Source organism: Arvicanthis niloticus, chromosome 7 (genome assembly GCF_011762505.2).
Source record: "Arvicanthis niloticus isolate mArvNil1 chromosome 7, mArvNil1.pat.X, whole genome shotgun sequence".
Taxonomy (NCBI): domain Eukaryota; kingdom Metazoa; phylum Chordata; class Mammalia; order Rodentia; family Muridae; genus Arvicanthis; species Arvicanthis niloticus.
The window spans coordinates 38,442,312-38,470,309 of NC_047664.1; the positions used below are offsets into that span (position 1 = coordinate 38,442,312).

Genomic DNA, 27,998 nt, shown 5'->3' on the forward strand with positions numbered 1-27,998 from the left:
AATGTTACATTTAGGTGCCATGCTGATTCTGGAAAGCCTGGAACAAAGCCTTGTTTGGGTGCCACAAAGCTGGTCTTACTGATAAACTGTAAAAGTTTTTTTTTGAAAGTGTTTTCAAAACAAAATGAAGAAAAGGACAAACCTCCCCTGACATAACAAATCAACATCTTAATGGTATGAAAACCCGTTAACTAGTTGATTTGGACAGTAGGATGTTTACATAAAAGTGTAGAGGAGTAGACGTCAATTCATGCACTCTCTCACATTGACAAGCTAAAAAAAAAAAAATCACATTTTGGGATCAAGAGATGCCAAACAGCATTTGACAAAATGCAGCAAACAACCTATTTGTGATAAACACACAAAGAGAAAGACAGACAGATAGAGGCACATACACAAAAGCAGGGTCAGGTGATGGTTGCACTCCATCAATCCCAGCACTTGAGACACAGAGGCAAGAGGATCTCTGAGTATACAGAGGCAGGCTGGTCTGCAGAATGAGTTCTAGGACAGCCAGGGCTACACAAAAAAATCGTACCTTAAAAAAATAAATAAATAGATTGAAACAAACAAACAAAACAACAAAAACCCACAGGAACAGATGTCTGCACACACAAGGATCTGGGTTCCATTCCCTAGTACCAGGAGGAAAAGAAAAATGGAAGAAGGTGTAAAAGGGTGTTACTATTTGGATGTTCCCTTCCATATCTCAGGCCATTTCAATGTTATTACATCATGGGAACTCTTCCCTAATGAAATGTAAGAGGCTTCTGCAGCTCACCCTTTTGCTTTCCAGTTCATGAGGAGACATCTCCTCTCTTGAGACTCATAAAACCACAGCCTTTTCTTTCCCTCCTAACACAGGAGGACTGAAACTCCTTCTGTAGGCTCCCTTCCCTCCCAGTCTACAAGAATATAGTCTTTCCCTCCCTTCCACAAGACACATAACCTTCCCTTCTACCCCAGAAGAACAAGGTCTTCCCCTGCCTTCTACTACATAAGACATGGCCTTCCCCTCTCTCCTTCTAAGAACACAACCTTCCCCTCTCTTTCCACATAAGGACAAAGCCTTCTCCTTCCAGTCTATCACAAAATGACATGACTCTGTCCTTCCTTTCTAATGTGAGGACATGCCTCCCTTTCTTGCATCAGTCAGACACTGCCTTTCTCATTCTATCATACTACATGAAAACATGGCCTCCTCTATCACATGTGAAAGCATGGTCTCTTCCCTCCAATACATGTGAGCACATGTACTGTCTCCCTCCTACCACATTAAGGGCATGGCCTTCTCTTTGCTTTCTATCACATGAGAACACAGCCTCCTGTCTTCATTGCACTATGTGAAAACATGGCCTCTTCTACCACACTATGTAAAGGTATGGTCTTCTCCATCCACTGCACAAAGGAAGAACATGCCTCTTCTTTCTCACATTAAAGGCAAAGCCTTCTCCCTCCTACCACATTAAGGGCAGCTTTCCTCCTGCCTCATGACCACACAGCCTTCCTCACTCCCACCAGGCAAGAATGCATCCTTCTTTCCATCTAGAAGATGCAATGGCAAGGCTTCACTTGGGGACATGGTCTACCCTGCTGACTAACTTCTTTGTTTTGAACTTCCCAGATTCCATAATTAGTAATTTTATATTTGTAAATTATATATTTGTATTCTTTATAATTACTCAGCATAATATGTTTTTTATATATACAGTTTGGTTTTCATTCAGGTTTCCCAAACCATTATCTATCTAAGTTATTAGTATAATGTTAGAACAGGGCTTAGAAGCAGTCTCTGTGATCTCCCTCACCTGCTATCTTTTCCCCAAATAAGATAACTTAACATTAGAAACTCTAATATTAATTTCTCTTTAGATAATGTCTTGTACAGTTGTAGATAGCAAGATTCCCCCTTGAGAACTGGTCCTTCCATGTGCTCAAGAGATGCATGTTCAAGAATCTGGGTGGTTACCATGGAGACTGTCAGCATGACATCACTGTCTTTGTGTCCAATCCCATTTAACATGGTTGTTCTTGCTTCAATCATGCCTATGCAACAAAATCCCCATTAAAAAAACACAAAAAGACAGCCAGGTGGTGGTGGTGGTATACACCTTTAAACCCTGAACTCAAGAGCAGAAGCAAGCGAGTTCCATGACAGCCTAGTCTACAGAATGAGTTCCAAGACAGAAAGCAAAATTCTGTCGGGGGTAGGGGAAAACATGGTGGTGCCTTTAATCCTAGCACTTAGAAGGTAGACAGATGGATCTCTAAGTTCTAGGCCATCCTGATCTACACAGTGAGTTCTAGACCAGTCAAGACTACACAATGAGAACTTGATAAAAATGAGACTCTGCTTAACAAAAAGTCAACCAACAACAACAAAACCTAACAGCTAACAATCCTGACTGACAAAAACTCAAAGCACTGAAAGCAAAAATGTCCCCTCACCATTGTTTTTCAAAATCATACAATTTCTAGTTAGTTCTAATAAAAAAGAAAGAAAAATAAAAAGGCAACAGCTTGAGAAGAAATAAAACCACAGGATCATCTACAGTGAAAATCTGGAAGAATTAGCAAAGTAATTCTGTAATCATATCCGGGCTAGAGAGATGGCTCAGTGAAGAAGAGTATCTGTTGATCTTGCAGAAGAGCAGAGTTCAATTTCCAGCACCCAGATGTTGGCTCCAAATCACCCACAACTCCAATTCCAGAGAACCCGACATCCCCTTCTGACTTCCGTAGGCACATACATACATACAGGCAAAACACTCAAACATAAAAATAAAATAGATAACATCTTTTTTTAAAGAGACATTAAAAGAGTCCAGTACCAACTGTAACAAACATGCCACTCTAATAGGGCTACTGATAACAGCATAGACTAAGTGAGGGTGTGGGGGAGGAGAGAAGAATTCAGATTCCTTGTAAACCTAAAACTGCTCCCAAAAATAAAGCATTACCAGGCACTGTAGTATACACCTATAATTCCAGCATTTGAAAGACAGGCAGGAGGTTTACAATTTTCAGGCCAGCCTGTGCTACATAGGGATACCATGTCTCAAAAACAGTAAAGGTTTTTGGTTTGGTTTGGTTTTTGAGACAGGGTTTCTCTGGGTAGCCCTGGATGTCCTGGAACTCACTCTGTACATAAGGCTGACCTTGAACTCAGAGATCTGCCTGCTTCTGCCTTCTAAGTGCTGGCACTGAAGGTGTCTGCCATCACCTAGGAAGTAAAGGTTTCCTTCATTTTTTTTTTTTCAGTGTTTCCAAAGCACCAGTGGAAAATAGCTAAGGATTTTCTTCACTCTATGCCAATAAAATCATGTTCATTCTCAGACTGGAGCTCTTGATATTCCTGAACCGAGTGTGTGTATGCATGCATGCACATGTGCACACACCAAATCTCTGTAACTAGAAGTTGGAAGTACAACTACTTTAAAGAAAAAATTTTTTAAAAAAAGGAAGCTGGGCAGTGATGGTCCACGCCTTTTAGTCCCAGCATCCCAGAGCCCAGAGGCAGCAGAGTCTCAGAGAAACCATGCCTTGAAAAACCAAAAAAAAAAAAAAAAAAAAAAAAAAGGTAAAAGAAAGAAAGGAAAAAGAAAAGAAAGTATTATTCAAGCTACAAGGTTGAAATCTCTCAGTGGTTAAGAGCACTGTCTACTCTTGCAGAGAACCTGCATTAGATCCCTAACAACCACATGGCTCTTAACATCTGTAACTCCAGTTTTGTGGGACCGACACCCTCTTCTCTCCTCCAAGGACTTCAAGCATGCATGTGATGAAGACACAATCAGGCAAAACACTCATCCATACCCATGAAAAAAAATGTTCTACTTAAAAAAAAAAAGATTGTTCAGTATCTTGTTTCAGAGTAGCAACTAAAACTGTGTCTCCTATGGTTGTCAAATCCAACCTAAGGGAAGAAAAACTGAAAGGCCATGTAAGTTGGTATGGCTCCAGTTCAAGCCACAAGCTCAAATACCTGAGGAAAAAGTTCCAGAACCAAGATTTAAGCTCCAGAGATAGCTAGCAGAACCATTTATCAAGCCATGTGAAGGGCTTATGCCCAATACACAGAGAACTAAGGAGAGAAGCAAGGTCCCAGAAGGAGTCATCTGAAAGAACTACCACACACAGTCCTGCACTAACCAAACTGGTATAAACATCTACTCTTCCTAATCAATTTCAATTTCCATCTTGGTGTAATATTCAAAAATTTGGAAAAACTATCCTCAGTCCTACCTTCAGAGTGAGACTTTAAACTTCCCTTCCAAGACCCACTTTCCTAAGATGACCAGGTATGTATTTGAAGAAGCAGCATCAGTAAGCACAAGTCAAATTTCTTAATGTAAAAACTAAAGTACATTCTTGAAGTCAAACTAATCAATCTTCAAAATTCTCAGAGTTGAGACATTATTATAAACTTAAGTAGTGGGACTGAAGGAGATGTAGGTATGCCAGGCCCAGGGTTAGAGTCTCAACACCAGAAAGTTACATGGAAACTAAGATTCATACTTAAAGATATATACTTAAAGATATATGTAATGATTAAATACTTGGAAGTGCAAGATATTAAACCGTGACTTTAATTTGGAGTGATATATCGTAGATCTGTACTTAAGACTAAGGGAAAGTAAAATCCAACGTACAAAGGCAATATAGCCATTCGGATCGGTAAAATACACTATGAAAATCGCACATCCCATCCTCCACACAGGAAGTCTTAAAGGGACTTACACACCCTTCAGTCTACGCAGAAAAGTGGCTTCGGAATACACTTCCAAGTCACCTTCCACAGGTCGTTGGGGAGGATCTGCTCTCGGGATTCCCTTAAGGGACCATCATATCTCGTCAAACTTCCTGCTTCCTGAGTACAAAATAACAATCACTGAGTCTCAACAACAGCGGGCTCACAGGCCCACGGGCTAAGCATGGCGACAACAGGTCTCAAAGTCGACATGAAAAGTGATTCAACAAGTGGCAGCGCGCCCCAGGCGCAGCGGGCAGGCCTTACCGCCTGGCATGCAGGAGCGCGCACAACAGGAGTGCTTGGGGCCTGGCCTAATTGGAGGGGTCCCGGGACTCGCCACGAGTTCGGGGAGCTGGGGCCCAGAGGACTCTAGGGAGCAGGGCCCAGGGTTCTTTGAGATGCTGGGTCCCCGAGGACCTTAGGATGTCGGGGGCACGGGACACGAGGACAGTGCTGGGCCCGGGGCGCGCGGGGACCTTAAGGTGGTGAGGCGCCGGCCGGCCCTACAGGGTGTTCCGCGCGCTGTGGCGATGCACCCGGCTCTCGACGTGCGGCTGCGCGGCGCCGGCCGACATGCGGAGACTCCGGGCTCACAGCGCAAGGACACGGCGTTCCGGCGGCTGGAGCTCTTAGCGATGAGCAGGCGAACGACGGCACAGAGCACTCTCCGCGCGGCGGGTAAGCGCCGGACTCCGTAGCTGGAGCAAGGCGCCGGCCGCGCAGGCCGCGCTCCGCGCATGGGGACCGTGCGCCTCAGCCACCGCGGAACAAAACCGCAGCCGACGCCCCGCCCCCTCCGGACGCCCTCATTGGCCGCAGTGGCGCTACCACCGCCCCGAGCCGTCAGCCGTCCGCTCGCGCACCGGCCCGCTAAAGCCGCCGCAAGCAATCAACCCTCAGCAGCGCCGCTATGCGGGCGACGTCACCGCCCAGCTTGTTGTGGGCGTGGCTGCGTGACGGCCCGCCCTCTTTCCTTTCACTTCCCTCCCACGGATACTGTGCGCCACTGCTGGCCCCGCGCGCCGGGTGTGACGTTAGCCTACGGGTGTCCGCGGGGCGGCACTGGACAGGCAGTGCTTCAGTAGCTCCCAGATTCCAAAGCCCAATAGGACTACCTTCATCTCTCTTTTTCTTTCTTTTTATAACAAGGTCTTAGTATTAAGCTCGGAGTGTAGGCCAGGATGGTTTCGAACTCCTAGAGATCCTGCTGCCTGCTGCCTCTGTCTTCCGAGCTCAGAAATTAAAGGCAGGCGCCACCAACGCTCAGCTTCTTCTCTTTCTGGTAATGTGTCTTTGGGCAAGTCCTGCCCTTTGGGGGGGGGGGGGGGCTCTCATTTCTTGGACCTACAATGTGATTGGAAGGCACTTTTGTGCACTTGGGCACTGGTGCTCTGAAGTAAAGCTGTTTTGTAGGTGGGTTCTCACTCTAGAGGCTGGTGTGACTGGGATGGAGCACTTCCCAGGGTGCTAGAGGCCAGGCACAACAAAATGAAAATGCTTGTTGCCTTGTCTAGGAATAGGCTGTAATTCCACACGCCTGTAATCCATAGACAACCTTGTTCCCAAACAACAAAAAGTAAAAAAGGCTGCAAGGTTAGGTACAACTACTTGACATAGAAAATGGAGTAGTTCTGAAAACATCTGGAATAACACCTAAAAAGGAAGACATTAGAAAGCCACTGGGTATTCCTGGGACTGATGCTAGGCACACCAGGAGTTGGGCCAGGCTGCCACAGGTTATAGGCCCAGTAAGTCCAGTCCTGTACGGGCTCAGAGGCCCAGCCAACTGAGGCCAGGATCGATCGACTCGAATGAATGCCCTCACCTGCTACATGACCTGCTACAGACCTTTAATATCCTCATCCAGGTTTCTTGAGGACAGGAGACTTGTGACCTGGATCACAGCAGGCAGGGGCCAGATAAGGACTGAGACATCTGGCAGGCACCTGTGCCTAAGAGGAACTCTGCCCAGAACAGTCCTTATTCCCACTCTCCCTGGGCAGTTCTGGACCTATGGTGGCCTTCTCAAATCACCACGGTCACCTTGTTTTTCCCAAGCCCTGTGCCTGATTAAGTTACATACACCACACAGCTCAGCTGTATTTGAGTAATTCTTAAAGGCTTTCAGTGTGTGCCCTTTTAGGGTAATGTTCATTGAGTTGATGAATTCACATAAAACCAAAAAGCATTTCAAACTCTCCTACAGATCAGATTGCAGGGAATGGCTTGCAGGCCAGCCATGGGGTTTCAACCAATGTGTGATGGTCCCATTTAGGCCACATTGGTGATGCTGAGGACAAGTGCCACCATCACAGTGTTTATCAAGTCCCAAAGGTGACCAGCCGAGGGAAGGTACTAAAATCATCCTCAGTTTACAGATAAGCTGCCACTCTACCAACGGGCTGTTTTTCCTCCCTGACAGGGTAGCAGTGTTACCAGCCTGTTTCCTCAGTGCTTGCCTCTGTCTCCCTCACTGGACCATGCTAAGGGGAAGGACAGTGATGGCCTAACTCCAAACCTCCACTACTCAGTGGTATACTACTAGAACATTGGGTCAGCCTGGACTACTCCAGTACATGAGTTTGCTGGTGTGGCTTCAAGTAAGGATGGGTGCCAGAGGAGCACACCTGGATTATCACAGCCCACCTCAACTTCCCCCAACAGACCCTAGCTCACTTTGGTCCACAACAGCTTACTTACCCCAATACACCTCAGCAACCCCAAGGAACTAGACACCTTAATATGCCCAAATCACTGCCACAGACTCTAGCATACCCCAACTAAGCATGGAGTCTAGATGCCACAGTGCTTAAGATAAGGAGGGTGGTCTGAAGAAAGGCCTCAGGCTGCTGGACAGAGGCCCTGCCTTTCATCTGAGGCTGGTCAGACCAGAGGGGACATAGCTGACAAGTACCCCAAATGCATGACATCTCTGTGCCAAACCAGCTAGCCAGTGCCACCCTCCACATAATGGCTGTCACCTGCATCAGTCAGATATGTCAGGGCTGATATGCAAAGACCCCATGCACTAGTCAGATATGTTTGAGCTAGTATACAAAGACCCCATGAAAACTTCTGTCCAAAGATGTTGAATATTCTACATGACAGTAACTTTATTTTTCTGTGGTTTTGCCATTAAAAAAGAAAGAAATTGCTACAAGCAGACATCATTGCTCAACAGAAACAATTAACAAATGTGCTTGGACTCTCTGCACTCTGGAGGCTGAGGAAAGAGGACTGTAAATTCAAGGCCAGCCTAGCTACAAAACAAGACCCAATCTCATAAAATAAAATGAAACCTTCTAGAAACCTATTCTCCTGTGGCTCTGAGGCCAGGAGTTGTGAGATAGAGTTTTCCCAGAGTTGCATTCCCACAGGTCCTGGGAGGGTCCTTCCAGCTTCTTGTGTCCCTCTCTTCTGCGACACTTCTCCTCCTCTTTGGGACTGGTTTTTTCCTCTTTGATATTTTTTTAATTTTTATGGGTGTTTTGTCTGCATATATGCACCACACACCTGCAGAGAACAGAAGAGGGTGTCATATCCCCTGGGACTGGAGTTACAGATGGTTTTGAGCCACCTTTGAGCAACTGAGAATCTTACCTGGGTCCTCTGCAAGAGCAGTAAGTGCTCTTAACTGTTAGCCAACTGTCCAGCCCCTTTGGCATTTTTTTAAGGATACAGGTTATTGGATTTAAGGGGTCATTTGTGTAACTCAATACTTTCAAACTCCTTAAGTACATTGCAGAATCCCTTTCCCCAAACACAGTATGAATCTAAAAAAAAAAAAAAAAAAACCCAGTCCCTTCAGGATTGTTTGGCAAGTGATCCCTAGCTAGTGCTGCTATTTTGGAAGGCTATGGGACCTTTGGAACATGTGGCCCAGCTGGCAGACATAGGCAATATCTGAAGGATACAGCCCAGATTCTGGCCTAATATCTGCTTTTGATCTGCAGAGATGTGAACAAGCTGTGCATGCTCCAACTGACTAGGACAGAGCTGAACCAGCCACCATCCCTATCCTGTCAGGAAAGACTACCCGCTCAAACCCTCTTGTTGAGCCAAGATACAGCTTTGTTCTTGTTTTTCAAAAAGACTTCTGTACTTTATGGGACTACAGTTGTGATGGCTATTCTTGGTGGTCAATTTAACTACATATGGAATTAGCTAAAATCCAAGCAGCTGGTACATCTGTGAAGGATTTTTCTTAATAACATCATTTGAAGTGGGAAGATCTACCATTAATCTGGGTCACACCTTCTGTAGTCTATATAAAGGACATAAAAGAAGGAAGCTTGCTCTCTTTGCCTGCTTGCTCTGATGGCAAGTCCATCCCTTCATTGGTATTAAGAGACCACTTCTTCGTGATTCTGGTGTATACTGAAAACAAGCTGAGACATCTAGCTTCATGGACTCAACAATGTACTAGATTCTTGGACCTTTCATTGACAGCTACTTTTGGACTACAGCCTGTAAGCCATTCTAATAAATCCCAGATAGATAGATAGATAGATAGATAGATAGATAGATAGAGTGATTCATCCTATCAGTTGTTTCTCTAGAAAAACCTAATATCACAGTTATAAATAGTTGTGAGGTGCCAGGTGGGTACTGGGAATTGAACTCCAGTCCTTTGGAAGAGTAGCCAGTTCTCTTAACTGTTGAGCCATCTCTCTAGCCCAAATTTTTCCTCTTTTAAATTGGTTCTGTCAATTATTTTGTCACCAGGAAAGTAACATTCCAAATAAGACCTCAGTCACACGATTCAGAGACTATGGGTACCTTTTGGCATGTAACTAAAATTCTGGATATCAAAACAAAAAAATCCAAGAGATGGGTCAGAGGTTATAAAGGCAGGTCCATGGGATACATAGAGCCCTAAAGTCAAGATAGTTCACAGAACATTTTCCACTGCAGGAGAAACCACAGGGAAAAGGCTCTGCCTCAGCTTCCTGTTATTACAAGCTCCAAAGGGACTAGAGGGAAAGCAACTACCAGGCCCTGGTGAGACACCACCTCAAGAGGCCATGCCTAGTCCTCCTTTCCTCCTTCCTTTGATATGCATTCCAGGTGTTATCTAAATCATTCAGGGACCAAAGAGACCTGCAATCCAGGGGTTCAGGATGATGGAGAATGGTGTAGCACAGACTCAGAATAGTACAGGAAGAAGAATTTCCCATAACAGACATCATAGGTATGTCTGGTTTTTTTTTTTTTTTTTTTTTTTTGGTTTTTCGAGACAGGGTTTCTCTGTGTAGCCCTGGCTGTCCTGGAACTCACTCTATAGACCAGGCTGGCCTTGAACTCAGAAATCCGCCTGCCTCTGCTTCCCAAGTGCTGGGATTAAAGACATGCACCACCACCACCCGGCCGGCCGGTATGTCTGGTTCTTAACATGAAAAAAAAAGTTTAAATATGGCATTAGTGAAAATTTAAAAGTGGCAGTTTTTTTCATCTAACCAGGCTATCTTCCAAATAATTGTAACAGAAAATTCAACAGGCTTTAAGGCACAATAACTAAGCAGATAGTAATCTATTCTAATCCTCTAATCTAGCTACTTCCAACCAGAACCTCTGAGATACTTGCATGCTAGTATTAATCTGGCTCTCTGTGCTCCATGTGTGTTCTCAAGGTGGCCTCTGGTCCCTCACCTTGTTGTGAATCTTCTCTTCTCCCTCTCTACCCTCCCCTGGCTGGGATCAGAAGTCCCATTCTATTATCTCCTCTGCACAGTCATTGGCTGATTAGCTTTTTAAATGAACAGCCAGAGATAGTTGGGGAGCAATGTTTACACAACATTGAGACTGGAGAGTCTTAGATTAAGCATTACAATGCCTTGTTTAGATTTCAGCCAGATACAGGGGCACAGAAATCAGCATTTGAATAATACAAGGATAATCTTTACAGTGTACAATAACATTATGCCAACAATATAGCTGGGACTGGGTAGTGGTGCATACCTTTAGGCAGAGGCAGACAGATCTCTGTGAGTTCAAGGCCTGCTTGTTCTACAGAGTTCCAGGACAGCCAGGGCTACACAGAGAAACCATCTCACTACCACTCCCCACTCCAAAAGACAAACTTAAATATGATCATTGAATGTTTTGTCTTGAGACAGAGTCTTACAGTGTATTCTTGGCTAGCCTGGAACTATGCAGACCAGGCTGGCTTCAAACTCAGAGATCTAGCTGCCTTTGCTTCCCAGTCTCACTGTCTTTTTTTGTTGTTGTTGTTTTTTAATGTTTAACTATAAATTTGTCTGCATGTACACATGAACTACATGGCATGCCTGGTGCTCACAATGGTTAGGAGAGGGCAAACATATCCCCTGGAACTGGAGTGAAGATGGTTGTGAGCCTTCCTGTGGATGCTGGTCTTTAAGAACCTGCAGATAGGTGGTAGTGGCACATGAGAAATTATAGAGTGGAAGCCTATTTCCTGTGGTTGGTTAACACATTACCTCAGATTGGATAGTTGCTCTGGTCCTCGCTGCCCCACGTTGAGGGCCAGGTGACCTGGTCCGTGCTGCCCCAATTTGGGTGCCAGGTGACCTGGTCCACGTGGGTCAGTCAACAGGGTCTAGCAAGAGAGAGTTTGTTCAAGTCCCCTTTATTGAAAGGAAATCCTGGGTATTTATATGCTTTACCACGTGCCTTGCAGCCACGGACAAGCAGGGGAACACAGCTGAAGACACTTTACCACGTGCACCTTGCAGCTGGGGGCACTAAACAACAAAACAAGATATGTGAGAAAAACAAGATGTCTATCAGAGTGTGCTCAACTGTTGTGGGCTGTTGAAAACAAGTCTCTTGTCAGGGTATATGGCCTGAGATGGCTGCAAAGATGATAACTGCTTTCTGCTAGGAGTCGGCTCCCAACAGATAGTGAGTGCTCATACCACCAAGGTCTCTGTAAAGACAAAGCACATTAAAGGAGGTCTGGAGAGTGCTATTCAAATCACTTCACAATTCAGTTTTCTGAGTTCAGGAGCATGGGAGTTCAGAGGCACCAGTGTAGCCCTACTGGGCATCATCACCCCATGGCATTCACTTTCTCATTTAATCCTTGGAACCTCCCAGGAGGGGGAGATTATGTTATTATGACAATTTTGTAAATGTAGTTCTGAAGACAAACTATGCAGCCATAAGGACACAGGACTGGGAGGAAAGATCTCACCACACTGAAAGCTCCCTTGTGTGACAGGCCCCTTAATGACAGAGCAGTCAGCCTGTATCAGACCCTTGGCCATCAAGTCCTTAAGACCCATATTTGAAGCTTTGCTTCCTGCACACACTTCTACTTAGATGAAGGGTTTTGTTGTTTTCTAAAAACATCAAGGCATTTTTGTTGTTTTACTGAGACAGGGTCTAATGAATCTGAAACTTAGACCTCCTGATCCTGTACCTTCCACGTGCTGGGATTACAGACATGAACCACCATTTCCAGCTTTCTTACACATCTTTGAAGTATGGCTTTTTGTTTGTTTGTTTGTTGTTTTGTTTTGTTTTTTGGTTTTTCGAGACAGGGTTTCTCTGTGTAGCCCTGGCTGTCCTGGAACTCACTCTGTAGACCAGGCTGGCCTCGAACTCAGAAATCCGCCTGCCTCTGCCTCCCAAGTGCTGGGATTAAAGGCGTGCGCCACCACCGCCCGGCGGCTTTTTTTTTTTTAAATTTATCTATTTATTTTATGTATGTGAGTACACTATTGCTCTCTTCAGACACACCAGAAGAGGGCATCAGATCCCATTACAGATGGTTGTGAGCCACCATGTGGTTGCTGGGAATTGAACTCAGGACCTCTGGAAGAGCAGTCAGTGCTTTAACTGCTGAGCCATCTCTCCAGCCCCTGAAGTATATATAGCTTTTATAAAGTGGCTTATGTCTAAAGTCCAAATATTAAAAACCAAACAGCAGGGGCTGGAAAGGTGGCTCAATGGTTAAAAGCAGTGGCTGCTCTTGCAGTGGATCCAAGTTTAGTTCCCAGTACTCACATAGCAGGCATCTCACAGCCATCTTTAACTCCAGTTCCAGGGGGCCTGATACCTTTTTCTGGCCTCTGAGTGTGCTATAGTCATGTGGTATACAGACAAACATGCAGTACACATGATGAAGCAATAAATTTAAAACGACAACAAAGGGGGGGGAAAAACCCTCAACTTTCTTAAATATATTTAGGTATGCAGAGTGCACCAGTGTAGACTCAAAGTAGACAAGCTCACATGCCAACTTACAAGGGATTTCATTTGTCCTGCCAATGACATGCCCATGCCAATGACAATAATATGTCCTGCCAATGACAGGGAGGACCCTGGGCCCCATGAGCTCACCAGAAGAACTGCCCAGAGCTCAGAAACTCCTTAGGTTCAGGCAGAGTTGATTACTTGGCTTCGAGTCTCAGCTGACAGCCTCCTACCAAAGAGACAAGTTAGCAATTCAGCAGCAGAACTGCTAAAAAGACAGGATCCTGACAGCAGGCAGAAACAAGGACAGTTTCACAACAAAGAGCACCAGCCAGAGGCTGAGGGATGACAACCCTGATAAGCTGACCCATCTACCCTGCGACACATAGGGAAAGGAGATAGCAATCAGCCTAGGATTGTGAAGAATTAATCATGCTGGTACCAACTTAATTTAGTTCTGACATCTCTTGTCTCTTATGTCAAACAGTCAAGGCAACTAGGACCAGCGAGATGGCTCAGCAGGTAAAGGCACTTGCTGCTCAGGCCTGATGACCTCAGTTCAATCTCAGGAATGCCGAGTGAAAGGAGAGAAGCAACCTCTGAAAGTTTTTTCTGACTTCCACATGCACACAATGACACATGTTTATAGAGTGTACACAGGTAACTCAGTCTCTAGCTTACTGGTTATTAAAAATAGGAATTTATATAGAAAATAGATTTATAGTACTAGATTATAGTACCAGCGTTGAGAGGCAGGGCCTAAGGTTTGATTTTTCTTGCTGTCTAAGAACATTCAAAAAATTTAGAGGCAGGTGTAAAGCTATGCCCTTTAAGGCGGTGGATTGAGTTTGAGGTCAGCCTGGTCTTTCTAGACTGTCTATCAAGGCAGCCAGAGATATCTAGGGAGATCCTGTCTTTAAAAATAACAGGGGGTTGGGGGATGTCTCTAGAACTCATGGCAAGTCTAGAAGCTTCCTTCAGGAAGTGCTAGACTTGAATTATCCCTGGGCTCCAGGCGTCCCTGGCTGCCCATCCCACTCAGAGTAAAGCAGGTACCACAGTGCTGAGGCTGGCTGGTCATCAGGTGTGAATGTAGTAAGTCATGGGTATGAGCTCCTGTGCTCCTCTGCAAGCTAAAGACCTGGTAACAAGCCTCACTACCTCCACAATTCACAGCTTGCATACTTGAAGAGACATGCTCTGTGGTGGCCAATCCACAGCAACTCTGCAATCTTGAAATCCCATCAACACATGCCATGAAAGCAGTCCTAAGCAGGGCTCAGCTCTTCCCCAAGGGCCAAACTCTAGGCTCCTGGCTTTGCACTCTAGGTGGCTGGGTACACCCTCTTGTCCAGAATAACCTGTGCCTCTGGATTCTGGAACCTGCTTCCTGTTTGCAAGATCCCTAGACTTAAAAGGCTGATTTCACTTACACTGTCCATTCCTGTCACTCTAGCCTATAATATTTCTGCCAAACTATCAAGATAATTTTAACCTTTGTGTATACATGTGATCTTGAAATGTTATCTTTTGATGGCTCCTCCTGGGGAACAGGTTTGTAAGATAATCAGTACTATGGTTAGAGTTCTCAATTTTCTAAATCTTAATTCTTACCTTTAACAGAAAATCTGTATTCTGGAATGCATTTAATTTTAGCACTGTTTGCCATTAGGAGAGGAAGTTACTCAGATTCCACTCTGGATTCAGTAGGCCTTCCTTGAATGTATCAGTAACCACACTATCCAGGGCAGAAGCCAGGAGATACTGCCCTTCCCCCAATACAATTGTCCAACTTTCCTCCAGCTTTTGCTGTTTCAAGTCTTCCTAGCCTCCACATTTAGGCTCATATGGTGAACTTATCTACACCCCTACCTCAGCACCTTTGTACATGCTGCCTTTCAAGGCATGACTCAAATGTCACCTACCAGGCATCTCTAGACTCTCTAACTCACCCTACTCATTTATCTCAACCCTACTATAAAAGTCTTCAAGACCATTACTGTGGCTGACATTGAATCTGCAGGTGGACAAAAATACAAAGGCTCCTGCCTTTTGTGCTTAGGCACATAGTGGTGAAGCTTTACACTGACATGGAACCAGGTCCCATGTCAGAACATCACAGATCAGATAGACGGGAACTTAACAAATCAATAGTGTCTGTACTTGGCCACTACCCACCAGATCTGGGCACAGTTTTCTCACCAAAGGGAAATACCATTACCATATGCCATACAAGTGCTTCAGGTACAAAAGAAAAGCTTGCCTTGACCCTCCATACAGTATAGGGCAATGTTACAATCAGTTAAAGCATCTTTATTTTGCAATTATCATTCCATACAAAAGCAATAGAAATGCCAATATTGACAAGTTTACAATTGAATACATGAACAGAGTATCTGTACACATTATCATTTACAGCAATATTACATGGTAAATTAACTGATCATTAAAAAAAAAAGTTCTTTCTAAATCCCTCTCTTCTGCCTCAACTGTCCCAGAGCATGTGCTAAGATACTTACCTCACACTAATGCTATTTCAAGTTCCAAATTAAAATTATATAACTTACATATAGCCCATTAATATAATAGCTTAACATCTTTGTTCAGAGCTCTGTATGAGGGAAAACTACATTCACATTGCTAAAAGACCAGAAAATAAGTTTTTACAAAGTCATTGCAGCTGCCTGACTGAAAATTCTTTATCAGTTACCTGAAAGGCAGCTGATTCTAAATTGGTCCCATAAACACATGGTTAAAATCCACTGCCAACCCATTTGAAAAGTGGCAACTGAAGTCTCAAGTTCTTGTGAAAAACCACAAGTCTAACGTGAGGGGCAGAAAGATAATAGGGTTAAGTCTTCACTGGATTCAGCTTCATTTACAATTTAAAACATGCGTAACACATTCACCATACATAAAAAATAAGGCAAGAAAAACAATATCATGAGAAAATAAACTTTTAACAGAAAACAAATACAAATGCACAGCAACTCAAACCTTCCAGGCAGCCAGGCAGAGCCAAGTATTTCTCAGAGTAACCACCAGGTGGCAGTTAACTCATGGCAGAGAAGTCTTTCAAAGGTTCGGTCAAACAAGCTTCCAAATCAAACTCATCCTCCAATTGGCAGTCCACATGTCTGACTTTGGTGGGTGTGCCAGCATACACATCCTAGAAAATAGAGGTAGTCATACCTGCATCAATCCATCACACAGGCTCTTAGTTACCCTGAGCAAAAGTGAACTTGCCCAGAAGCAAGACAAACCCAAGAAGACCAACATTGTCTTGACATTTCTATAGTGTACATTCATGTTACTTCTGACTTGTTACAAGCATTGTATGCTATGAAAAAGATCAATAAACCTGAGTACACCTGGAGTGACACAGATGGGAGGCAGAGTAAGGCCATTCACCTTTGTTCATTGCCATAACCAAATATGCTGTAAGAACAGCTTACATAATTGCTTGTGTTTGAAGTCTTGTGTTTTGCCACTTGAGAACCTAGGTATTTTATATATATATATTGAAAAGTCTTAATCACAAATATAAAGGTATCTTTTTAGGTAAATTGTATAAACATGGACAGATCTGAACAAATGTACAAGGTCATTGCTGAACCAGTAACAAGACTATTCTGTATAGCTCAAACAGTTTACTGGGGATGAGGGAAGCCCTTACTATGTAGCCCTAGAAACCTGGCAGGCTTGAATGTTGCTACACACCCACTATGCTGGCCTTGAAGTTAGAGATGCTAGCTTGGAACTTAAAAGATCAGCATCCTCTGCTTTGGATGCCTTCAATCTGCATGCTGGTACAAAAATACCCCACCACAGATTTTGTGTAGTTTAAGCTATCCTTGAATCTCTGATCTTCCTGCCTCCATATCACTGAGTGCTGAGGTTATATGCACCACCATACCTAGCTGTAACTTAAAAAACCAAACAAACTAGTCCCTAAGTCAGCATGAAAGAGGTAGCAGGAGGACCTCAGTGAGCTTAAAGCCAAACTCGTTTATATATCGAGTTCCAGAACAGCCAGGACTAACTATAAAGAGAGATTCTTTCCCCTCAAATAAAAATAAAACAAACAAAAGAACAATTTTTCAAGCTGGGTGGTAGTAGTGCATACCTTTAATCCCAGTACTTGGGAGGCAGAGGCAGGCGGATTTCTGAGTTCAAGGCCAGCCTGGTCTACAGAGTGAGTTTCAGTACAGGCATTGCTGTTAGAGAAACCCTGTCTTGAAACAAAAACAAACAAATAAAAAAAACTAACCAATTCCCTTAGGAATCCTTCAGGTGATCCCTACACTAGAAGCTCACTACTTGAGAATGACCCAAAAACTAAAATTGAGTTCCACTGCTCAGAACCCAATTTGTGATCAATTTGGTACTTCTTGATGGAAAAAAGTCCTTTTTTCTCTTTCTTTCTTTCTTTCTTTCTTTCTTTCTTTCTTTCTTTCTTTCTTTCTTTCTTTCTTTCTGTTTTTTTTTCGAGACAGGGTTTCTCTGTGTAGCCCTGGCTGTCCTGGAACTCACTCTGTAGACCAGGCTGGCCTCGAACTCAGAAATCCGCCTGCCTCTGCCTCCCAAGTGAAAAATCCTTTTTTCATACACATTATAATCAAACTCCAGTTCTAACCTCAGTTATATAAACTGGTATGTACGCTCAAATAACCTAAAACACTGAAGCTGACAGACCCAAAGTACTTACAAAGTTATCCTGTGAACTTGTCTGAGACTCAGAGCTGCTTTCTGTGAATTCTGTCTCCATTTCTCCAAGATCTACAGGTTGTCTGAGAAATGAAACATAACAAGCTTGTCAGTCACCTGCTGCCTTCAGAAAATTTGTTTGCTAAAACCAAACACCACTCACAACAGTGTTGTTTCCTAAGGGCATTTCACGTTTGCCAAATTTAATTCCTGACCAATCAACCCAACACAAAAAGCTGACAGTAACTCCAAGTGAAAGGTCACCCAGCTCGGAGGACTAGTCTGAGAATCTGTGCTATTATACACATATACCCATAAATATCCTATCCTTTTTGTAGTTTTTTGTTATTTCATGTGCAATGGTGTTTTTGCTGCATGTCTGTGTGAGAGTAACAGACCCTCCAGAACCAGAGTTAGACAGGTGTAAGCTACCATGTGAGGAATTGAACCTGGGTTCTCTAGAAGAACAGCCAGTGCTCTTAACCACTGAGCCATCTCTCCAGGCCACCTTTTTGTTTATCTATCTATACAGCTCTGGCTGTCCCGGAACTAATTCCTGGCCCTGTAAACATTCTTGAAAAGCAAGAAGGGAATGATAAGGCCTTAATACCTTCTAAGTCAGAACTTCAAGGTGAGCCTGTGCTACAGAGTTAAGACCCTGATCAAAACACCAAAAATTTAGCTAGGGATGTGGCTCAGTCTGAAGACTGTTTGCTAGCATGAATCAAATGGGGGTCTACAGACACTGAAGAAACAGCTTAGTGGCTAAGAATACTAACTGCTCTTCCAGAGGTTTTGAGTTCAAGTCCCAGAAACTGAATGGTAGCTTATAGCCATCTATAATAGGATCTAATGCCTTCTGTTGTGCAGGCATACATGCTAAACACTCATATGTAAAAAATGCATATAAACAAGACTAAAACAGGAGAGTAAAAGAGGACAGAAGATAATGGTGCACACTTTTAATCCCAATACTCATGAGTGCAGGAGGACCTCTGCATTCAAGGCCCACCCGGTCTGTACCTCCAGCTCCAGGGATGCCAGAACTACAGAGAAATCCTATCTCCAAATCTAAACCAAAACCACTCAGATAGGGCTGGGGAGAGTGCTCAATGGAAAATAGGCACAAGGCCCTAATTTTGGAATCCCAGAATGCATGTCAAAGAAAGCTCACAGGCCACTTGGCCCACACAGTTAGAAACACGATGAACATGAGAACCTGCCTCAAACAGGTATAAAGTAAGGACTGACACCCAAAGTTATCCTCTGAAGTACACACACAGCCAACTGTCCTAGAGTAGGCTGTTTTCTAACTCTCTCAGAGACTAAATCTAGAACAGGAGGTAAACTCCTCCCTGGCATCCACAACTCTCTGCAATAAATCAAACTTGAAGGCTAGTGTCTGTTGTCAACAATGTCCAGGATAATCTGTCACTATGACAAGAGATAAAGAAAGCAACAAAGACATACATTTCTTGCAAATCACATCCTTCTTCAGCAGGAGGATCCCAAAAATGCAAAGCCACCTTCCAGAGTTTAATCTGTTGGTCCCACGACCGCCGGCTATACTTCTTAAATTTGTTGGGGGTCCTGGGATGGATTCCAGGTTGTCGCAGGTGTCTGCAGGATACAAGATTACTTCAGGACACTTTGGGGGCTAACATTTAACAAATAACTCATACTCTTTTCTTTTTATTATTTTCAGTTTTTCATATTGCTATATAGATCAGGCTGGTCCCAAGCTCAGAGATCCTTCCATTTCTGCCTCCCGAGTGCTGAGATGAAAAGCATGTACCACCACACCCAGTAATAACTCAGATTCCGGAAGGTGAACAAAGAAATCCATTAAAAGCAGTATTTCAACCAGGCACACACCTGTACTCCCAACATTTGGGAGACTGGGGCAGGAGAATGGTAAATGAGGGCACCCTGCAAGACCCATTCTTAAAATCACTCTTCCTTTAAGACCCAACATTGTAGAAAATGTTTTAATCCCAATTCTGCTTAAAAGACATGCAAACACACAACCATACTGTATGTCTGTTCAAGAGAACAATAAAGCTGGCACACGCCTTTAACCCCAGCACTCTGGAGGCAGAGGAAGGTAGATTTCTTGAGTTTTGAGGCTAGCCTGGTCTACAAAGTGAGTTCTAGGACAGCCAAGGCTGCACAAAGAAACCTTGTCTTGGAAAAGAGAGAAAGAGAGGAAAGGAGGAAAGTGGGAGGAAAGGAAGGCAGGGGAGAGGGAAAGAGAGGGATGGAGGGAAAGAGGGAGAGGGAGAATAAACAGCAGAAGATGCCGTCTACAATAAAGAGAGTAATGGCAATTTTTTCTCCACTTAGGGACTTGTAGTATCCACAGAGTGGCTCAAAACCATCTGTAACTATAGTTCCAGGGGATCTGACACCCACATCTGGCTTCCAGAGGTACCAGGCACACACATGGTATACTACTGTACATACACATTGAGAAAAAAAAATCATATATAATATCTCTCTTCAGTTCTTCCAAACAGAGTTTGGAAACAGAACTCTGTAAATCAGGCTGGCCTTGAACTCATAGAGATCTGCCTGCCTCTGCCTCCTGAGTGCTAGAATTAAAGGCGTGTACTGCCACGGCCAGGCTTCATACACGTAATCATTAAACACCACCATGGCCAGCTCTCCAAATAGATACTTAATTCTTTAACTTGACTTGCATTTTCCTATTGTGTATTTTAATAACTACATACTTTATAAAACTACACACTTCATAAGTCCTGAGGATGAAATGCTATCTAACATTCAAAGTTATAAAAACAATTACTTGCTAATCTTCATGTATGCAGCCTTTCAGATGGCAACCTATTCTTGGTTTGCACATAAATTCTTATGAGTTAGTCATAAATACTTCCTAGCATGTGTGTCTACTGTAAGCAGCTCCTTAACAGGTACAATGTTGCGGGACAGGTTAGGGCAGGCCTGTGTGACACTACCTGGGAACCTCTTTAATGTATCTATCATAGGCAATAGTGTTCTTTCCATAGTTGATCTGCTTCTGCCTTCTCATCAAGACACTTTCATCCGTCTCCACATCAGCAGGCACTGAAGACATAGACTCCTTTGAATCAGAACTGCAAAGAATGAAGATTAAAAAAGCTTTGAATTTGAAGATCACTAGGTGCCAAGAAAAAACTGCAACAGTCCCTTCTCTCCATTTTAAATGATAGGAATCCTAACAAAATCCAGAATCTGATTTTGTTAGGCTACAGAGAGAAATGTTTTTGTCTTGAAAAAAACAAACAACAACAACAAAAACAAACAACAAAAAAAGTCCAGATTCTGTACCATAGGAATTTCAAGTACACAATAATGAAGAACAAACTACCAATAAATGCTGGAGCAACAATCCCCTCAAAGTTACCAAGTTAGCAATGTCTCATCGCGTACCTTCCTGATGATGATTTTCTCTCTCTTCCAGAGTCATTTATCAGTAGTTTTCTTTTGTACCTGAGAACAGAACAAAATACTGCTGTTTTTAAAAGCATACACACATGAAACAAACAGAATAGTGTCTCAAAAACGAAGCCTTTTTTCTGAACAGCATGATTTGGCAATGGGAGGATGTTGAGTGTGAGGTAAGCCTGGGCTCATTATATTAGACCCTGACTAAAAACTTTAGGGATTTGGTTTAGAACAGGAATAGCACTACTTCTTTCTTTAAAAACATTTTTGGGCTGCAGACAATATATGGCTCAGCAGTTAAGATCACTTGGCGTCTCTCTCAGAGGACCCAGGTTCCATTCCCAGTATCCACATAGTAGCTAACTCCAGCAAAATGGAGCTCTGATACCCTCCTCTGGCTTCTATGGACACCAGGCATACGTGGCACACAAAAACACACAGGCAAAACATTCACATACAAGAGGTCTGAGTTACCAACAGCTGTGAACCACTATGCCGGTGTTATAGACTGTACATCCACACCATGCATGTGCAGAGGTCAAGAGGACAACCAGTCCTCCCCCTTCATCTGAGTTCTGGGGGGTCAAACCCAGGTCATCGTGCTTAGAAACAAATCTCACCCACTGAACTATCTCACTGGGCCACAGTGAGATAGACTTATTTCTTTAAGTCTTATTTCTTTAAGTCCACTTGTTTGCAATTTATGTCCCAGGTAAGTTTTAATCCTAACCTTCAAAAAAATTGCTCAAATATTTATCTTTCCTTTCTCTAGCTAGCGATAGTTTAGTTGAAAAGTGCTTGCTCAGCATGTATAAAAAAGCCTTGAATGTGATTCCCTAGCTCCACATATAAATAAGGCATGGTGACATGACTCTAATCCCATCACTCAGAAAGTGGATGCAGTAAGATCAGGAATTCGAGGTTAAACCTTGTCCTTTGTCAGGAGAAAACACCCACCACATAATAAATTAGGATTAAGAATTATGTGCTACAATCTTCAGTAGGTTCTTACTCTTCTAGATTTTCCTGAGATCTTTTTTCTTTTTTGGGACAGAACTTCCAGGTATGACCCCATAGCTTACTATGTAGGCCAAGCAGGCCTTGAACTCAAGATCCTCCTACTTTCCCAATTAAGGGATTAAGGATGTACACAATTAGCCAGGCAGTGGTGGCTCGTGCCTTTAATCCCAGCTCTTGGGGAGGCAGAGGCAGGTGAATTTCTGAGTTCCAGGCCAGCCAGGGCTACACAGAGAAACCCTGTCTCAAAAAAAACCAAAACAACAACAACAAACAACCCCCCCAAAAGAAAAAGTACACAACTATACCCAACTATTTTCTAGGGATCTTATAAGCAAGACTAAGCCAGAGTCTATCAGCCGTCTTTCAAAGGTACTTTATAGTTTACTGAGAGGCAAGGTCTCTGCATGAATCCAGAGTTTACAGTTCAGCTAGTCCAAATGCCTTTCCCTACAGAGCCATTTGCTGGCCTTGGTTTGGGTTAGTCTAGCCAGCTTGCCACTGGGAATTCCATTTCTACTCCCTAAGTGTTCTGGTATCATAGGCAAGGCACCATGTCCACCCAGCTTTTATGAAGGTGCTAGACCTCCCAACTCCAGGCCTCATTCTTGTGAAGCAAGCATTCCATCCCGATTTAGTTTTACATCATTAACTGAAATTCTGTCAGGCATCTCAACAACTACCCTATGATCTTTTCAACCCTTTGAAAATCATTCCAGGGCACCAAAATACTGTATTTGACTACCATAAAGACAACAAATGACCACTCTAGAAAGCCCATATTCAAACTTTGGAGTTTCCTGCTTTCTTTCCCAGCATCTCTTTCTAGTAGTCCCTGTGCCTAAGATCATATTAGAAATCTTTTAATAATCTCCAACTTTGATTCATACTGGCCTAACTTAAAATTGTTTTCTCTGGCAGAGCCAAGGATCTAGCTTTACCTGAGTGGTGGTCCCTAAAAGATAAAGCGACTCTGCAGGCTGCTGTGGGTGACAATGTGGACTGGCTTCTTTATGCCAACTGAGTAAAAAGTGCATTTGTTAGAGAGCATATCCAAGCATGCACTAGCATAACACTGGATTCAATCTTCAGCACTGCCATAAAAATAAAAACCTTCAAGAATTCGGGGAGATAAATTGATGGATACAATTTTTTCACACAAATTTGAGAACCAAAATTTGAATCTGTACCACCAACCTAAAAAGCAAAACAAAAACCCTGGGTGGGCATAGTAATCCACTCTTAATTCCAGTGCTTGAGAGGCAGATATATGGGATCCCTAGGCTAAGCTGGCTAAATAGAATATCCAAATTAGCAAGGTCTGAGTTCAGTTAAGAGCAATTTGAGGGAGACATCTGATGGCAACCTCTGCGCACAATGTACAGCTGCACATGTGTACATGCATACATTAAGATGAAAAAAGAAAGCCCCACACCACCACTGCCATCCACAGTCCTATTACCACTAAGACAGGGTTCTCAAACTAGGAAGCACTCAAAGAGGTTTTTACAAAAATACCTGGCCCTATCCAGCAGTTCCAGGAGCCTGCAAATGTGTATTTCTAACAAGCTTCCAAGGGATGCTGATGCTGGCCTAAGGGATAGGCAAACCAACGAGCAAAAATGCCAATCTCTAAGAAACAGATTTTTGAGAACCATTATTCTAAGACATCCTATGAATACATAGTTAGTAATTGAAAAAAAAAATTACAAAGTTTAGTAAGAATTCTGGAATTTTGGTTTCTTTAAAAAACACAGAAATAAGCCGAAGCCAGGAAGTGGTGGCACACACCTTTAACTCCAGCACTTGGGAGGCAGAGGCAGGCAGCTGAGTTGAGGCCAGCCTGGTCTACAGATGAGTTCCAGAACAGTCAGGACTATACAGAAACTCTGTCTGGAAAAAAACAAAAACAAAAACAAAGCAAAACAAACAAATAAAAACCATAAAAATATTAGAAGATTGATTTTTGTCTTAATACCAGGTATGCAGGATGGGGCTGCTTTGTAGCAGCTATGGTTTGCCTGACGCTCTAGCAGAAACAGGATTTGACAGCTGCAGATAGTTTCTCTGGTTGTGTGATGTTTGGAACTCTGACAATTTTTCAGAGGGTATATAAATGCCAGAGGGCTGGAGAGATGGCTCAGAGGTTGAGACCAATGACTGCTCTTCCAAAGGTCCTGAGTTCAATTCCCAGCAACCACATGGTAGCTTACAACCATCTGTAATGGGATCTGGTGCCCTCTTCTGGTGTGCAGGCAGAACACTGCATACATAATAAATAACTAAAAGTTAAAAAAAAAAAAAAAAAAAAAAAAAAGCCAGAGCACCAAGAGGCAGGGTGAGTGGTTGTTGGCCATTCAGGACTGTTAGCTGAGGTTGTAAGTAGTGTGTGGAAAGAAGAAAAAAACCGGCCGGGCGGTGGTGGCACACGCCTTTAATCCTAGCACTTGGGAGGCAGAGGCAGGTGGATTTCTGAGTTCGAGGCCAGCCTGGTCTACAGAGTGAGTTCCAGGACAGCCAGGGCTACACAGAGAAACCCTGTCTCGAAAAACCAAAAAAAAAAAAGAAGAAGAAGAAGAAGAAAAAAATTTTAGATTCAAAAAGGACCCTCCCTCTTTGCCCTTTATTTTTCTTTCTCTCCTATCGAGTGAGGGGGTGAAATGGGGGTTGTGGGGACGCCCACAAAGTAGCCAAATCCAGCCACAACAAAGTGTGTACCTTGCAATCTCTTTGTTAACTCTGGTCCTCATTTCATCTTCTTCAACTGCACTTGCCCAGTCAGAACATCTAGAACGGGGCTTATGGCCTTCAGGAGTTGTAAAGCTATAATAAAATAAAAATGCATTTAAATTGTTAAGTACTTTGTCTCCACTAGACGAGTCTATCTGCCTATGAATCAGTGCTAGATCTGTCAGTACCATGAAAAGGACCTACTACAGAACTTGGCTTCATGTTCTTAGACGAGTCTCACCATATAGTCTTGAAAACTATCATGCCTCAGCTACTTCCTAAGTGCTGGGAATATAGGTGTTAGCCACTATATCTGGCTTCAATGGGAGCATTTAGCTGCAAATCAAATTATAGTCTTTTTAATGAAGACTCCAGATAACAAAAATGCATAGTGTAAACTGTGACCAACCCACAGTAAGAATCCAAAACAGATGAGGCTTATTTTTTAGATGCACAAGACTCACTATATAAGAGGCATCTCAGTGTGAAATGGATGAGGATATGAGTCTTGTGATCTAAAGCTTAGTTTTGTTTTTGAGATAAAATCTTACTATGTAAACCAGACTAGCCTTGAACTCAAGAGATCCTTTTGCCTCTCCCTCCCAAGTGCTGGAATTAAAGACATTCCCCACCAAGCCTGATGGTTGTAACTTAAACTGCACTAAAAAGAATGTCTACCTTTAAAATATATCCCCAATATTTGAGTTAAATATAATCAAAGGGCTTAGTTTCCTGTCAAAGAAATCTTTGGACAAGATAATTTGTGAGTAATGATAATCTACATTCTTGTAATCCTACCAATCTGAAATTTGGGGCTGGAGAGACGGCTCAGTAATTAAGAATGCTTGCTGTTCTTACAGAGGACCCGGGTTCAGTCCCTAGCACCTACATGGAAACTCACAATCACTCATAAATCCAGTTTCAGGAGCTCCAATGCTCTTTTCTCATCTCCACAGGCACCAGGCACACATGAGGTACACTTCTATCAGACAAAACACTCATACACATAAAAATACTTTAATCCCAACTCTTGGGAGGCAGGTGGACCTCTGAGTTCAAGGCCAGCCTGGTCTACCTAGTGAGTTCCAGGATTACCAAGTTCCAGGATTACCAAGGTTACACAGAGAAACCCTGTTTAAAACATACCAACCCCACCCCACCCCCAACATTTATTTTCACATAATTGAGACCATGACAGGGTTCAAAGTTTCAGCTCAGTAAGGTTTTTATTTGGTTGGTTTTGTTTTGCTTTCATTGAAACAAGATAGTCTAGTCTCAAACTCACTATGTAGCAAGTAAAGAACTTGAACTTCTGATTCTCCTGCATCTAACTCCTGATCACAACTGAGATTACTGATATAAACACTATCACCTTCCCTTTTACCTACCTTGGGGCTGGCCTGTGGCCTTCCCTATACTCCCACAACTAGTCTAATGTCTTCAAATATGTGCTGGTAATTTTGTATTTTCACCTGAAAGCTTCCCGAAGTTTAACAAGATTCCCTCCCAAAACAGATCTGCACATCTTCTACCAATGCTACCATGAGGAATGACTGTCATCAACAGAATGGTCAAGGGTTTGAATCAGGCTGACTTTTCTATCCTCAACACTGCCTGTGTATTCAGAAGTCATGGAGTTAAGTCTCCATGTCCCTTCACTGGGCTTAGCAGCCCTGTTCTTTTCCTCCCTCCTAGTCAGCCATCTAGCAAACCACATACCCCCATAAGAAGGTACGGTCAAAATTTCTGAGATCACTTTCCTCTTCATCAATCACTACACAAAGGTCCCCAAAGAGAGCACTTCCCCAAGGAGTCCACATCACCAGCTTACTCTTAAGACACTCCTGGTCTCTCTGAATTACTATTTCACTTGCTGGCCCACCTCCATCAGGCTACCAAGAGACCTCACTGACTTCAGCACAATGCCTCAAGAAAAAAGAAAATCTAAATACTGTGGCAAAAGCTTATCAGATGGAAAGGACCCAGGAACAACTAGAACTATGAATGACCTAGGGATTCAATTTTGGTTTGTATCTCGCTTTTACTCAGGTAATAAAACCTATTTCTTGTTCCAACACACACACACACACACACACACACACACACACACTCACTCTCTCTCTCTCTCTCTCTCTCTCTCTCCCTCCCTCCCTCCCTCCCTCACTCCCTGGCAGGGAGGGTTGGGAAGTCGAAACATTCTAACAAGATGTTCAAAGTATAAGTCCTTGACATTGTTGACATGCGGGAAAATTTAAACCTAATCTATTCCAGGAACTTCGAAAAAAAAAAAAAACGAGTGCCATGGGAGGAGGGTCCCCTTGGCCCGCCTCCAGACCCCCTCGAGTGACCAACCCGTTTCCAATGAGTCGGGGCCCACCTTTCAGGTCGGTGGTCCGCAGTCTGGAGCTCGCCTTCCTCGGAGTCCTCGGGCTTCCGGTCCCTTCCGTCCGCTCGGCGCTTCCGTCCGAGACTCCATCTCGCAGGGGACCGCGGGCTGAGGACACAGACTGCGGTCAGTGGGCGGGGCCCCCAAAGCACCGATGGTTCAAAGAATCCTTACCTCACAGACGGCTAGAAACCGAAGACTTGGAGACCGCATGACCCGCTTACCTTACACCGCTGTCGCGGAGACTCCCGTAAAGGGGTGGGCTTCTAGGTCTGCAGGCCATGGCGGCAGAGGTCTGAAGGGCAGCTCAGTGGCAAGAACCTCACCCGGCGACAGCACTGACGAGGTCTGAGCTTGCCTAGCCCAACCGCCCTAAGTGCGCAGCGGCCCCGCCCCTCGATAACTCCCGCGCGCGCGCGGAGTCGGACGAAACCACCGGACGTGCACCTGTAGGGGATCCCTTCTCAGCCCTGCGCGCCCGCCTGATGGATCCGGTTCCGACCTAAGCCTCGGAACTGCGGGCAGTCGCTAAACTCCAACGCCTAATGCAGCCGTCCAGAAGGGTGGGAAAACGGGATAGCCTGACTAAGGTGAAAAGGAACTGGCGACCTACTCCCTACCCCCACAGCCTTCTAGGAGGCTGGCGCTGTAGCTGCTGGGCCTGTGATTGGTTGCCCCTTCGCGGGCCCGAGGGGTATTGGCGGGAGATTGGGCAGTGCGCGCCATTGCCACTCAAAGTAAGGAGGCGTGGCCACGGTGAGGGCCGGAACACAGACAGTCCAA

General features: G+C 43.9%; 2 protein-coding genes across 10 annotated transcripts in view; both read right to left on the minus strand.

Moving 5' to 3' along the window:
• Positions 1–5,620, minus strand: part of Fam53a (family with sequence similarity 53 member A) — a 32,597-nt gene extending 26,977 nt beyond the window's left edge. Inside the window, exons 1-2 of one of the 8 annotated variants that reach the window (XM_034509257.2) lie at positions 5,230–5,620; positions 4,745–4,870 (exon numbers count right to left, since the gene is read on the minus strand). The gene's annotated coding sequence lies outside the window, so the exon portion shown is untranslated. The other 7 variants (XM_076938289.1, XM_076938287.1, XM_034509258.2 and 4 more) reach the window with 7 other exon arrangements.
• Positions 5,621–15,228: 9,608 nt separating this feature from the next.
• On the minus strand, positions 15,229–27,605 carry Slbp (stem-loop histone mRNA binding protein). Of its 2 annotated transcripts, XM_034508460.2 has the most exons (8): positions 27,440–27,605; positions 27,207–27,323; positions 24,818–24,922; positions 21,068–21,127; positions 20,614–20,751; positions 19,109–19,258; positions 17,640–17,721; positions 15,229–16,100 (listed from the first exon to the last, which is right to left on the minus strand). In XM_034508460.2, exons 1-8 carry the CDS (start codon positions 27,496–27,498, stop codon positions 15,984–15,986), a joined length of 828 nt encoding a protein of 275 aa, XP_034364351.1. In that variant the 5' UTR covers positions 27,499–27,605; the 3' UTR covers positions 15,229–15,983. The 2 variants fall into 2 exon arrangements, with proteins under 2 accessions (XP_034364351.1, XP_034364353.1); XM_034508462.2 differs by lacking the exon at positions 24,818–24,922.
• Positions 27,606–27,998: the final 393 nt, after the last annotated feature.

Bases quoted from the DNA above. Each gene is read 5' to 3' on its own strand.
- Slbp (XM_034508460.2), bottom strand. From the start codon at position 27,498: ATGGCCTGCAGACCTAGAAGCCCACCCCTTTACGGGAGTCTCCGCGAC. The intron at 21,128-24,817 runs GTACACACTTTG...TTCTGTTCTCAG, and splicing joins GTTAACAAAGAGATTGCAAG to GTACAAAAGAAAACTACTGA. The intron at 17,722-19,108 runs GTATGTCTTTGT...TTCATTTCTCAG, and splicing joins GGATGTGATTTGCAAGAAAT to ACAACCTGTAGATCTTGGAG.